The following is a 12,519-nucleotide window of genomic DNA, read 5'->3' on the forward strand; positions in this document are numbered from 1 at the left end:
CTCAAGTGAGCTTATGCTTTGCAAATGTTAAAGCCCCGTGTGAATGTCCAGCCTCATTACTTTAGAGCCCGAGTTAGGTTTTTCAGTAAGAATTTGCACTTGTTCATTGCAGGCCTTCCATCTCACCCTCAGTATGAGCTGATTCAGCGCCAGTGCACAGGCTGCCCAGGAATGATCACCTTTTATATCAAGGGTGAGCTGGCACACGCGGAAGCCTTCCTTAAGAGCCTAAAGGTGAGGATGTATCGGCCCAGACCAATGCCGGTGGTGTTGGCGGGCACATGAAGGTCTCACTAGAGGCAGTGTGGGGCAGTGGGTAGAGAGCCAGCCAGCCTGGACATCAGAAAAGTCTGGGATCCAGTCCTGCCTTTGACGCTTTATGGCTGTGTGAGCAAGGGCAAGTCATTTAACCTCCCGGTGCCTTAGTTTCTTCATCTGTAAAGTGGTGTTGCCTGCTTTGCATAGTTGTTGTCTCCAATGAGCTGATGTACGTAAAATGCTTTGCAAACTTAAAAGCACTGTATAAATATTAGATATGTCATGTATGTATAAATATATAATGTCTATAGAGATATTATATATAATGTATATATAAACATTACTATTGCTTCTAAAAACAGCATAACAGTAAAAACCGATTTACATAGTGTTATCTTCATAGCAATTCTGTGAGGCATCATTAGTTTGGAACAGGAACAGATGTCAGAGGTCAACCTCCTTACAGATAAGGAAACTGAGGGAAGTTATGTGACTTGCCAGAAATCACATAGAAAGTAAGCAGCAGAGATGGAAGGTATTATACCCACTTTACAGGTGAAAAAATAGGTTTGGAGAAGTCAGTTGAGTTGTCCAAGTTCACACAAGAAACAGAAATGAGACTTGATCTGGGGTGTCCTGATCCCCCAGGATCTCAATAAATACATATTTTAAATTTACCCCCCTAAAAGTTGAAATGTAAAGACATTGCAAGATTTGTTTTGAACATTCCTGCAGCAGAACACAGGATTCGGCTTTCTGGCCATTACAGCCCACAGATAGATGGTTATCATAGAATAACAAAGAAAAAACAGAAAGCTCTCCTGGTACTTGGTGTTCTTTCTGAGAGTGTGTTTATACACGAAGACATTCTCCATTGTCTCAAACAAGCCTGTTGCTGTTCTTTGATTCGGTGTGCTCCGACTGCTTCTTGCCCTGGACGTGTTTGGTAGCCACGGGCATCGTTCGTGTGTTCTGAAGTGTGGGTAGTCACAGGGTGTGGGAAGTCCAGTTTAGATGCTCATTCTTCCTCTTTCTTTTCCTGGACTGCTTGTGGCTCTCCCCAGCCCCAGACCACCGTCGTGAAAAGATTTCATTTTATTTTTTGCCTTTGTAGAAGTTCTCGGTAGCTCTGGTTTCCCAGAAGGTTTCACTTTTGGTGTCCTTTGCTGTAGATTTTCACATTGGCCGAGAGTCTGGGAGGATACGAAAGTCTTGTCGAGCTTCCGTAAGTTGCCTTCGGTCATTATTTACTGTTTTCCCCCTTTGTATCCTCAGCACCTCGGACAGTGCTTGGGACCCAGTACGTGCTTCACAAAGGCTTGTGGATTGCTGGCAGGATTGCCATGGGTAGCAAGTAGTGTACAACTTGAGTTTATAGTAGATTCTCACTAGGAGGCAGATACTTGGGATGTCACAGAGCACTTTCCTCCCAACATTGAAGTAATGTAGGGACCACAGAGTTATCAACTCCATTTTATAGACAAAGAAAGAGCTAAACAAGTGGTCCAGGAGCTCGGGCTTGGACAAGCTTTGAATTCTGGTCTTCAGTTTGTAGGATCATAGATTTAGAGTTGGAGGGGACTTGAGAAGTCATTTAGCCAACTCTCGGTATTTTACAGTTGAGTAAACTGAGGCCCACAGTGGCAGAGTGATTGGCCCATGTTCAAAAAGGAAGCGCGCAGGCCAGATTCAGAGCCAAGTTCTCTCACTCCAGAGCCACACCTCTTTCTCTGTACCTTGCTGCCTCTCAGTTACCTAACACTGTGTACCCCCCATTCCTTTATTTTACTTTTTCAGTTTTATTGATGATTTCTGTTATTATATGACAACCATTTTCTGGGTGTGGACATCCCTCCTCCATCCCCCATCTTCCACCTCCTTTAGAACAAATCAAAAAAGCAAAGTGAAATGAAGATGCCTGGCAATGTATTCAACTTTCTGCCGATGCAGCCCCCCACTTGCTGGCTCTGTGAGGGAGCTGGGCACCATTCCTTGTTGTCTGGGCTCACGTTTGGCTTTCAGCAATCTTGCCGTGGACGCTTTTGTCATCGCTGTGCGCCATATTCTTTTGCTGCCACTTAACTTCAGTCTTCATCAGTTCGTACAGATCTTCATGTTTCCCTCGATTCTTTGTATTGCCATTTCTTCCTCTATAATGACATATGTACATTCAGATGATTAATGATAGTTTATTTAGTATCTTTAAAGATGTGCAAGTCCCCTGAAGACATCCCATAGGCAGGAATCTGCATATGTGGTGATAATCTATGGGTAAGTGGGTTGATAGGTGGCACAGTGGAGAGAGCATCAGGCCTGGAGTCAGGAAGACCTGAGTTCAAATCTGGTCACAGACATGTACTAGCTGCATGACCCTAGGCAAGTCACTTAACCCTGTTTGCCTCAGTTCCTTATCTATAAAATGAGCTGGAGAAGGACATGGCCAAGATACTCCAGTATCTTTGCCAAGAAAACCCCAGCTGAGTCCCAGGGCGTGAGAAGACTTTGCTGTCTTGATGAACCAGAAAAGGGGCAAGGTCCGTGGCTCACAGGTTCAGAGGCGCTGGGAGGGGTCGTCAACACGTTTGGAGAGTCTGCCGCATGCAGTGCCCCGTCCCGTGGAGGCCGGCGCCCCACCTCTGCGCAGGCACGGGGCCAGGCCTGTTCTGCATCATTCCACAACATCCCGTTTCAGTTCCTAGCTGCTGGCTCTTCCCATCTGTGGCGTTGCAGTCATCGCTGTGCGTGCATGTTTTCCTGGCTTTGCTTGCTTCACTTTGTTATCAGTTCATGTGAGTCTTTGCATGTGCTTTCTGTTTGGCCTGTTTCTCGTTCTTTACAGCTCGTTGATAACCCATTACAATCACGTTCCCCCACCAGTGTCTCCCATAGCATGTTAAGAGCTGGAGGAAACCCTAGGGAACCTTCAGCCCGACCCCTCCCCTCGAGAGATGAGGTTGTTGGTGGCCTGGATGCTGGGGGAGGTCACTGGCCCGCAGTCACATGTCAAGTTAGGCACAGAGCCTAGATGAGCGCCCTAGTGGCCCTCAAGTCTCTTTGTACTGGGCTTATGCTGCCTGTGGTCCTGGAGCCAATTGAAGATGGGAAATGTGATGTAACAAGAAAGCTCTATTTTCCCCAGGATCCTTGAGAGGTTGGTGGTTTGGGGCAGAGGGGGCCCTTCCTGCAAGAGTGGGCCAGCAGTTTTGTTGCAAGGCTTTGCACCCGGCCTGCCTGTCTGGCTTCTGGCTTCTAAGTGATCGTGTCGAATGCTGGTGTCCAGTATCTGTGAATGACGTTGTTGGATGCGATATGTGAAACTGCTTAATGGCCAACGTTTCCAAAGGATGCCTGCTAGGCATCATGAGGACACTAGGGGGCACACTCACCACGTCAAATCGTTCTGTTTTTAATCTTCAGAAAACGTGGTTGGAGGGAGGCCCCACCGGTGACTTCCCTTGGGAAGATTACCGATTCACTGATGTATTGGAGTGTGTATACAAATATATGGATTCAGCAAATCCACAGGCAAACACACACACACACACACACACACACACACACACACACACACACACACGTATGTATGTACACACATGTGTGTGTATGTGTACATACCTCTGTCTGTAGGTGAGGAGCAGCGCACTGTAGGGGATTGAGGGCTGGCCTTTGCAGGAACACCTGGTTTCTAGGCCCATCTAAGACACATTAGACTGTGATCTGGGCAAGTCACTTAGTGGATGAACTTCTCAGTGCCCCAGGCTGACAGCTCTTGGAGGCTCCAGGTTAGAAAGAAGTTGTGGGTGGGGGCAGCTAGGTGGCACAGTGGACAGAGCATCAACCCTGGAGTCAGGAGGACCTGAGTTCAAATCTGGCCTCAGACACATAACACTTACTAGCTGTGTGACCCTGGGCAAGTCACTCAGCCCCAATTGTCTCACCAGAAAGAAGTTGTCAATCTGTATTAGCTGAGGGAGTTTCTAGGCCAGGAGTTTTTTGTAAAATGGGGCTGATATAAGCCCCTGCTTCTACGGATTATGGGCATCAAATGCAGTGTGTGTGTGTGTGTGTGTGTGTGTGTGCGCGCGTGCGTGTGCGCGTGCGCGCTGTATAAATTTAGCCGTGATTACCATATGGATGAAGTCACAGATCTGGACTCTGTTACTCCATCTCTGCCTGTCTGACTCGGTCACAGATGCACATCTCTCTTTCTACATGTATGTATCTGTGTGCAATACACACGCCCAGGAGCATGCTGGAGCCAGTTCAGATTGGCCAGCTCCTAAGAGTCGATTGTTAAATTTTCAGTGTAAGACCCTATAGCTTAGCAGCTGCTCCATTGTTTGTGTAGATGTAAGAAAGTGATGGAGAAAATGGCAATCGTGCCATTTAAGCTCAAAAATACATCAGGTGTATATTTTATTTTCTAGAGAGTCAATTCAGTATTTCCCAGCATGTCCCGGAGCATATGCATATGTGTGTATGCATGTATGTATGTGTCCATACACAGGTGCATAGACACGCAGATATAATCTGCATATGTGTTCAGAGAGGTGGAGATGGTCAGAGGCTGCTGCACAATGTAATACAGAGGGTTGGATTCCGGAAGACTCGTATTCAAATCCTGCTGCTGACACTGGCTGAGACCAGAAAGACATTGGTCACTTTGCTGCGCCTCAGTTTCCTCTTTCATAGAATGGAAATGTAATACCCACAGTAGCTATCTGTTTGTTCTTTTGAGCCTCAAATGAGAGATGTAAAGGACTTTGCAAATTTTTAAAAATACTATAAATAGCAGTTGAAATTAAGAAGCATTTCTATAAGTAGCACATGGATACAGCTGACCTTGGAGTCAGGACTACTTGGATTCGCCTTAGCTCTGACACATGAGGGGAGTAAGCGTTCAGCTCTTCAATAACGACCTGCCACGTGCCAAGCATAAACGCTTTTTACACATATTTCGTTTGATCCTCACGACAGCCCTGTGATGTAAGAGCTGTGATCATTCCCATTTTGTACTTGGAGGGACTGAGGCTAAGTGACTTGTCCAGATCCCCCAGCTGGCCGCTGTCTGTGGCTGCACATAGACACTCTCCTGTGGGCATTCAGCATGGTGTGATAAATAGAAGGCTGTGCAGCTTTTTAAAAAGCTCACAGTTAACAATACCAAGGAAAATACAGACAGAGTGAAGAACCTTCAAAGGTGGAAAAAATAGTGACTTTTTTCTCTGCATCCCTAGCACTTCCCACAGTGCCTGGCACACCAGTATAGCACAGTGCAAAGAGGACTGAATTTCAAATAGGAGGATCTGTGTTAGAAACTAGGCTTTCTTCCGTTCTGCAGTGGCAATGATAATAATAACAATGACTAGCTTTCATATAACACTTTAAGGTTTCCAAAGTGCTTTGCAAAGGTTTACTCATTTGATCCTCACAACTGGGGGCACATAGGTGCTATGATTATCCCCATTTTACAGATAGGGAGACTGAGGCAGACAGTGGTGAAGTGACTTCCCCAGGGTCTCACTGGTAGTAATTGTCTGAGGCTGGATTTGAACTCAGATCTTCCTGACTCCAGACCCAGCACTCTATCCACTCTGATACCTAGCTTGCTTGCAAGTGACCTTTGGTGAGTCACTTAACCTTTCTGGACCCCAGGTGCTTGTTTGTGAAATGAAGGGTTGGAACTGAGTTAGGGCCCCTCGACTCCCTCCCATGTCTAAACTGATTATCCCTATGATGCTATGAAATCAGAGGTTTGGATAAAAAAAAAACAAACCTTCCTCCCTGGTTAGTTAAGGACAGATCCTTCACATTAGGGCCTATGGCTTATAGCTCCTTAGAGTCTCAGTGGTTTTTTTAAGGGCAGAGTAGAGTGGGACCTTACTTTACAGATGCAGTCCAAAATCACGTTAGCTTTTGGGACTGCCAGGTCACCTTGTAGTGCCGTTTTTATGTGCTGTTAATTTATGTTGAGACTTCAACAAATTAACAAACCCTAAGTAATCATAAAAAAAGGAAATCTGAAGAACTGGAGGAGAAATGGATAAGTTGGAATCAATAAGGAAAATGAAAAGCTGTTCTTCAAAAAGGCGAAATCAATAAACCTTGAGCTTTCCTGACTTAAAACAAAGGGGCCAATTTACATTGAGCTTGTAGGCCACTCAGCTCTTCAGCCCATATCTTCTTCTTCTTCCCGTCTACTCTTGCCTCCCCCATTATGTACTGGAACAATTGATTAGGACAGGGCTTTGGGTCTAGTATTTGCCCAATAAATGTTAGTTGATGCAGATAAAACTCGCAGTGATACAGCCCTTGATGATGTAGAATTGTAGAGGTCTGGAGCTAGAAAGGATTTTAGAGGTGATCTAGCCTTGCCCTCTTTTATAGATGAGGAAACTGAGGCCCAGGGAGGTAGAATGGAACAGTCAGCCCTGCTTTTATTAAGACAAGAATATTGTTTTGTTGACTTTTGGAACGAGCAGGGAATAGGTCAAAGGAAAAGATGGTCTGCATGTGGGGAGGGGTGAAGGAATCCTGCCCCATTCACTCACGTGTGCTTCTTTTCTTGCCAGGTCCATCATGACTCACTCCTCGGTGCCTGAAGAAGACAGGCAGCAGCTGGGAATCAGCGATACTCTGATCCGGCTCTCCGTTGGCTTGGAGGACATAGATGATCTCTTAGAGGACCTCAATCAGGCTTTGAAGGCTGCTGTAAGTTCTTTCTCTAGACTGGCCTTTTCTTGGGTGCAGTTTTGCCTGGCAGGAAGGCATTGTAGGAGAGACATTTAGAGGATCCCAGCTCTAGTTAGGAAACTGAGGCCCGGGGAAAGTAAGTGACTGGCCCAAGGTGTTGGGATATGAAGCCAGGTCCTGTGACTCTGGAATAAGTGCTTATTCTGTTATGTCATACTGCTTCAGAATGGATGAGAATTGGTCTGCGTGAAGTATCAGCTATTTTAATAGACTAACCAAGATAATTTATTGATATGAAGCAATATAGTAGATACAGCACTGGCCTTGAAGTCGGGGAGATACAAGTTCATTGCTCTTCTTTGAGGCTCAGGACAAATTACATAAACTCTATGTGCCTCGGGCAGCTTGCTAGGACTTATCTGCTACCTCATAGATTGGAGGAAGGAAGCAAGCAAGCAGACATTTGTGAAATGCCTACTACATGCAGGGTGATTTACAAATATTATTTCATTTGATCCTTAAAACAGCCCAGGGAGGTAGGTGCTATTATTATCCTCATTTTACAGATGAGGAAAATTGAGTCAGACACTGGTGAAGTGATATGCCCAAGGTCATACAAGTAGTAAGCATCTGAGGTCACATTTGAACTCAGGTGTTCAAGGTAGGTTGTGCTCTGTACTGGTGGAAGGAAGTTCTCTTACCAGGAGTTCCAACACTGACCAAATAATATCATATTCCCTAGTAGGCTTGAGCTTATCTAGATTTTTGGGAAGTGGGTGTAGCAGATTCAGAAGGGGGGTGGGAGTGATAAGAGGGGGCTCTGCTTATACAAGCTTCTGCTAACAGAAGTGTAGCTGAGATCTCTCTGTCTTTGGCTCCCCTGTCCTCCTTTGATTTTCCCAGAGACTTCATCTGCACTTTTCTGTGCCCCGTAATCGCCTGCCTTGCGTTGTACTCAACTTATACACGGGTTATGTTCTTGCAGTAGAGTGGGAGTTCCCCAAGGGCAGTGACTCTGTGTCATCCTTTGTCTTTGTAAACCTAGCTACTGGTATAGTGCTACTTCATACATGTTTGATGATTGAATGAACGAGATGAGTCCCAGGATAAGAGCAGCAAGGACTTTATCTTGATCTAATCTTTCTTTCTTTGTTTCTTTCTTTTTCCTTTTCCTGTCCTCTCCTGTCCTTTCCCTTCCCTCCCATCCCCTCCTCTTTCCCTTTCCTTCTTTCCTTCCTTTTTTTTTTTGTGGGGGTGCGGTAGAGAGCATAGGACTTCATTAGTTGGGAGCTAGGCAGGGAGAGGAGTCCCATTCCTAAAGTGTCATCACCTTTATCCTTCTAGCAGAAGATGTTTTATGAACTGCAGTATCTGTGCTTTGGGTATTCAGAGTGAAAGGAAACTTGAAAGAGTGCTTCCTTCTTCTGGGCAGTCTTATTGAATAGCCCTTGGAAATCATTAATCCGGCCCTTAAGGGAACCTGAATGTCTCTACAGGGATGCCAACAGTAGAAACATGGATATGGTGCTCAAAGGCTCAGGCTACATGTGGAGGCACTTTTGTGTTTATTATTTCATTTGACCTTCACAACAGTGACCCTGGGAGGCAGATGCTCCATTTTACAGATGAGGAAATGGAGGCAGAGGAAGTTTAGGGCCACACAGCTGACAGATGCCTGAGGCAGGATTGGAGCTCCATGTCCACAGTTCTGTCCACTGTGACACCCAGCTCTGATAAGTGATCAGCTAGCTGGCCTCTACTTGAACTTAGGCTTGGGGGTGGGAGGGTGAGGGAGAGCCTTATTTCCTTAGAATGGAGCTCATTCAGTTTTGGAATACCTCTAAGCAATCAATTTTTGCTATATTGAGCCAAAATTTGTATCCCTGTAGCTTCCAAGTGTGACCTGGGGTTGCCCTCTGGGACTAAACAGAATGGATCTATTGCTTCTTCCCATCCTTGGCTTGTGGGTGTAATGTTGGGTTTTTTTTTATCCTTCATTAACACAGCACCCTTAATCTAAATGCACCATAACTAGAATTCCAAGACATGCTACGGAGAGCCTGGATTCCTGGAACGATCAAGTGTTCAGAAGATCGATAATTGCAGGGACTGCTAATGAGCCTCCAGTGATTCTGATTTGAAGATTTTCAGTAGTGTCTTCCACGTTAGGCACCTCGTTACCTTTTCTACTTTAAATTGTCAGTGACTGGACATCATAGTTCAAGATGCTGTTCTCTCATCTGTCTCTCCCTGGTTGTGAAATTCCAGGTCATTTTCTGGTGATGCTTTTTCCTTTATTGGTTATACTTTCCCTTCTTATCAAAGGAGGCTAAATTGTGTTCTGCCATTTTGCATCTTCTGTTCATGCCATAAAATGTCTTTTTATTCTGTTTATTCTCTGATGGTAATTCATTGTTTGATGGCCTTCAGAATAAGTCACACTACTGAATGAAGTCTCCCAGTTTTTCTTACACACACAGTACCTACAGAACATGGGTGTGATGCCAAAATCAGATACTTGAAACCATAGTGTGAAATTCTACTGGCTTTAAATTTTATCTTAAAGATCTAATTTTCCATTTTAGTAAATATACATTGCAAATGTGCCTTGCTTTGTATTTTATGTTCCAGAATTGGGTGCAGCTAATAATAATTTTGCTAATTCTTTTTGTTGCAATCATCAATTTGCAAAGGTCTCTTAAAGATCAATCAGAATGACATTCTGATCCACATTCCTGTCAAAATCCTAGCCACTTAAGCCTCCTCCCTCCCCCCAGTGGATTTTTACATTTCCCCTTTTACTTGAAGGGGATATGCGTCTACATTTCCGGAAGAAATGAACCTTTTGGGAATCGAGCAGTGCCTTCTCTTCTGCAGCATTGGCAAATTCAAGTAAGCCACGAGCTCCTTCCAACTCTCTCTAATTGGATTTGAAACTTCCTCTCAGAAGGAAGTCTTCATTTTGCATTTTTCTCACTTTTGAGATTCCTTCTGGCCACAAATTGAGGCTCGCCTACTCATCTTGTGTCAATTGTCAGTGCCTCATTTTAGATCTCTAAAGAACCATAAGGGAAGCGTCTCCTCTCCCCGCCCTGTGCACCCTGCCGCCTTCCTTCCTATTACATTGAGCCTGAAACAAAATCTCAGGATTAGGGGTGGTTGGGAGACTGGAATGAGAGCCTTCAAAGAGAAGCCAGGAGTTGATTTTTCCAATTTAAGATGGTCTTTATTGATATGGCAGCTCGTCGCTTCCTTAAATCTCTTCTTTCGGATTGTACCTTGATGACTTCCTAGTGTTTCTAGGGCTTACAAAATGCACCTCTTGTGAGGTAGGTCATCTGTAGCCAACTGTACTTCAAGGATTGCTGTTTCAGCAGTATTGGGGGTACCTCCCACTGTAGGAATTCCCTCTATCAATGTAGCCCCCTCACCGCTACACTCATCCCATCCACCCCTGGTCTTCTTGAGGGAGGGTAGATAGGTGGCGAAGTGGATAGAGCACCGGCCCTGAAGTCAGGAAGACCTGAATTCAAATCTGTCCTCAGACCCTGGGCAATTCACTTCACCCTGTTTGCCTCAGTTTCCTCATGTGTAAAATGAGCTGGAGAAGGAAATGGCAAACTGCTCCAGTATCTTTGCCAAGAAAACCCCACGTGGCATCACAGAGACTGAAATGACTGAATGACAGACTTCTTGAGGAAGGTAATGAATTGTTATTATTCCCATTGTGAAGGTGGTAAAACAGGCACAGAGCACCTGAACCTCTGAAATGAAGGTTCAGCTTCTTGCCCAGGGTCATGCAGCTAGTAAATGTCAAAGGCAGTTGTTAGAATGGGTCATGCCATCGCTCTGGAGCTGGAAGGGACCTCAGAAAGTCATCTAGTCCAACGCCCTCATTCTACAGAGGAGGAAACTGAGGCCCTGGGAGATGAAGGGATTTGCCCAGTGTCACAGAGGTCATGTCAGAGGCAGGATTTGAACCCAGGTTCCCTGACTACAGAGGTACCCCTCCTCATCACCCAAACCAAAGAAATGACAGATTCTTCAAGTTCTGATGGATGAGTCTGTTAGGTTACAACATATGACATAATCTAGCCCCCTATCCTCATTTGGGGTGAGAGGAACATTATTGGATGTAGGAAAAACTCGAAAAACATCTTGGAACCAAGGAAAATAAATATAACTTTTTCCAAAGCTTCAGGAATTACCCAAAATCTACATTTAGAAAGTTTTGACAATGGGATAATTCAGACGCATCTCCTCTGGCACTCACAAAACAAGACCTCCCCCCACATAACCAGAAAACCATCTTTTAAAACAATGAATAAGAAAAAAAATGATGTGATTGCTTCAGGATTGAATTTGAAAAACAGTAGAAGAAAAGGCAGGTCAGAATTCTCAATTTCAATAAAAGCATTTGATTCAGCCTAGATGTTTTGTTCACCAAATCAATTTCAGTTTCTTCCTTTGAGAATCACCGTCATCAAGTGTGGGTAACAGCATGGCCCCCTCAAGGAGTCTGGCTTCCCACTTAGTGGAATGGGAGAATCAGGGTTGGGGCAACATGGATATTGAACTGGGAGGGACTTTAGAGGTCATCCAGCCCAATGCTCTGGTTCTATAAAGTGGGAAAGAAAATAGGAGCCAAAGAAAAGTGATTTGCCCATGGTAGCGTGGCTTGTTAGTGGTGGAGCCAAAGTTTGAATGGAGGTCTTTTGACTTTGCCAAATCACAGAATCTAGGGGTTGGAAGGTGTGTCAGCAGCCACCTTGTCCAAGCCCTGCAGCAAAGGAATCTTCGCTGTAACACACTCAGCCAGGTGCCTGCCCAGCCTCTGAAGACCTCTGTGGAGGGAGACCGCACACTATCTCTCGCAGACGCCCATTGCATTTTGGGCTAAGGATTAGAAGTTCTTCCTGCCAAACAACCTAAATTGACTTCTTCATTGCTGCTGCTTCTGCCCTCGGGCCAAACTGGGCCAATAGAAGCCGCTCTCCACACAACAGCTCATAAAATGCCTGAAGTCACCAGCTCCTCCCCCCAAGTCTTTTCCAGGCTAAACATCCCCAGTTCCTGTAAGTGATTCTCATTCCCCTGAGCTCCAAATCCAGGGCATCTTCCCCTCAGAGTCAGATGCTGATGATGTCCAAGCCCATCCTAGCCACTTATTTCACTGTACCGTCCCTTAGTTCCCTCTTTTAGAAGGATCGAGAGGGCCTGTGGCCTCATGGACAGGGAGCTAGCCTTGGCCTCATAAAGGCTGGGGTTCAAGCCTTGCCTCAGACACATACTGGCTGCGTGCCCCCAGCTGGCAGTGCCCCCCAGGCAACTTGCTACAACTAGCAGTTGTGCAGCTATTACTGAGCTTTACCAACGGAAGTCATGGCTCTGTCCCCAGCCCAGTGCCCAAATCAAGGATGTTTGTGTGGCTTTAAGAATTGAATTATCACGTTTGAGCCTCAGACCAATCCTTTGAAGTATTTACTAAGGGTGTTATTAGCACCCATTTACAGATGGTGAAACTGAGGCTCCCACAGTGCAGATTTTCCTGAAGACACTTAGTAGCTG

At 45.3% G+C, this 12,519-nt stretch overlaps 1 protein-coding gene across 1 annotated transcript in view; it reads left to right on the forward strand.

Annotated features, from left to right (window-relative positions):
- CTH (cystathionine gamma-lyase) overlaps nt 1-9,345 on the forward strand; it is a 32,718-nt gene extending 23,373 nt beyond the window's left edge. The window contains exons 9-12 of the mRNA XM_020992997.2: nt 113-234; nt 1,431-1,483; nt 6,831-6,969; nt 8,958-9,345. Coding sequence (XP_020848656.1) covers nt 113-234; nt 1,431-1,483; nt 6,831-6,969; nt 8,958-8,966 — 323 coding nt within the window. The 3' untranslated portion in view covers nt 8,967-9,345. The remainder of the gene's footprint in view (nt 1-112; nt 235-1,430; nt 1,484-6,830; nt 6,970-8,957) is intronic.
- Nucleotides 9,346-12,519: the final 3,174 nt, after the last annotated feature.

This window comes from Phascolarctos cinereus, unplaced genomic scaffold, assembly GCF_003287225.1.
Source record: "Phascolarctos cinereus isolate Bilbo 61053 unplaced genomic scaffold, phaCin_HiC Scaffold_5;HRSCAF=322, whole genome shotgun sequence".
In the NCBI taxonomy this organism is placed as follows: Eukaryota; Metazoa; Chordata; class Mammalia; order Diprotodontia; family Phascolarctidae; genus Phascolarctos; species Phascolarctos cinereus.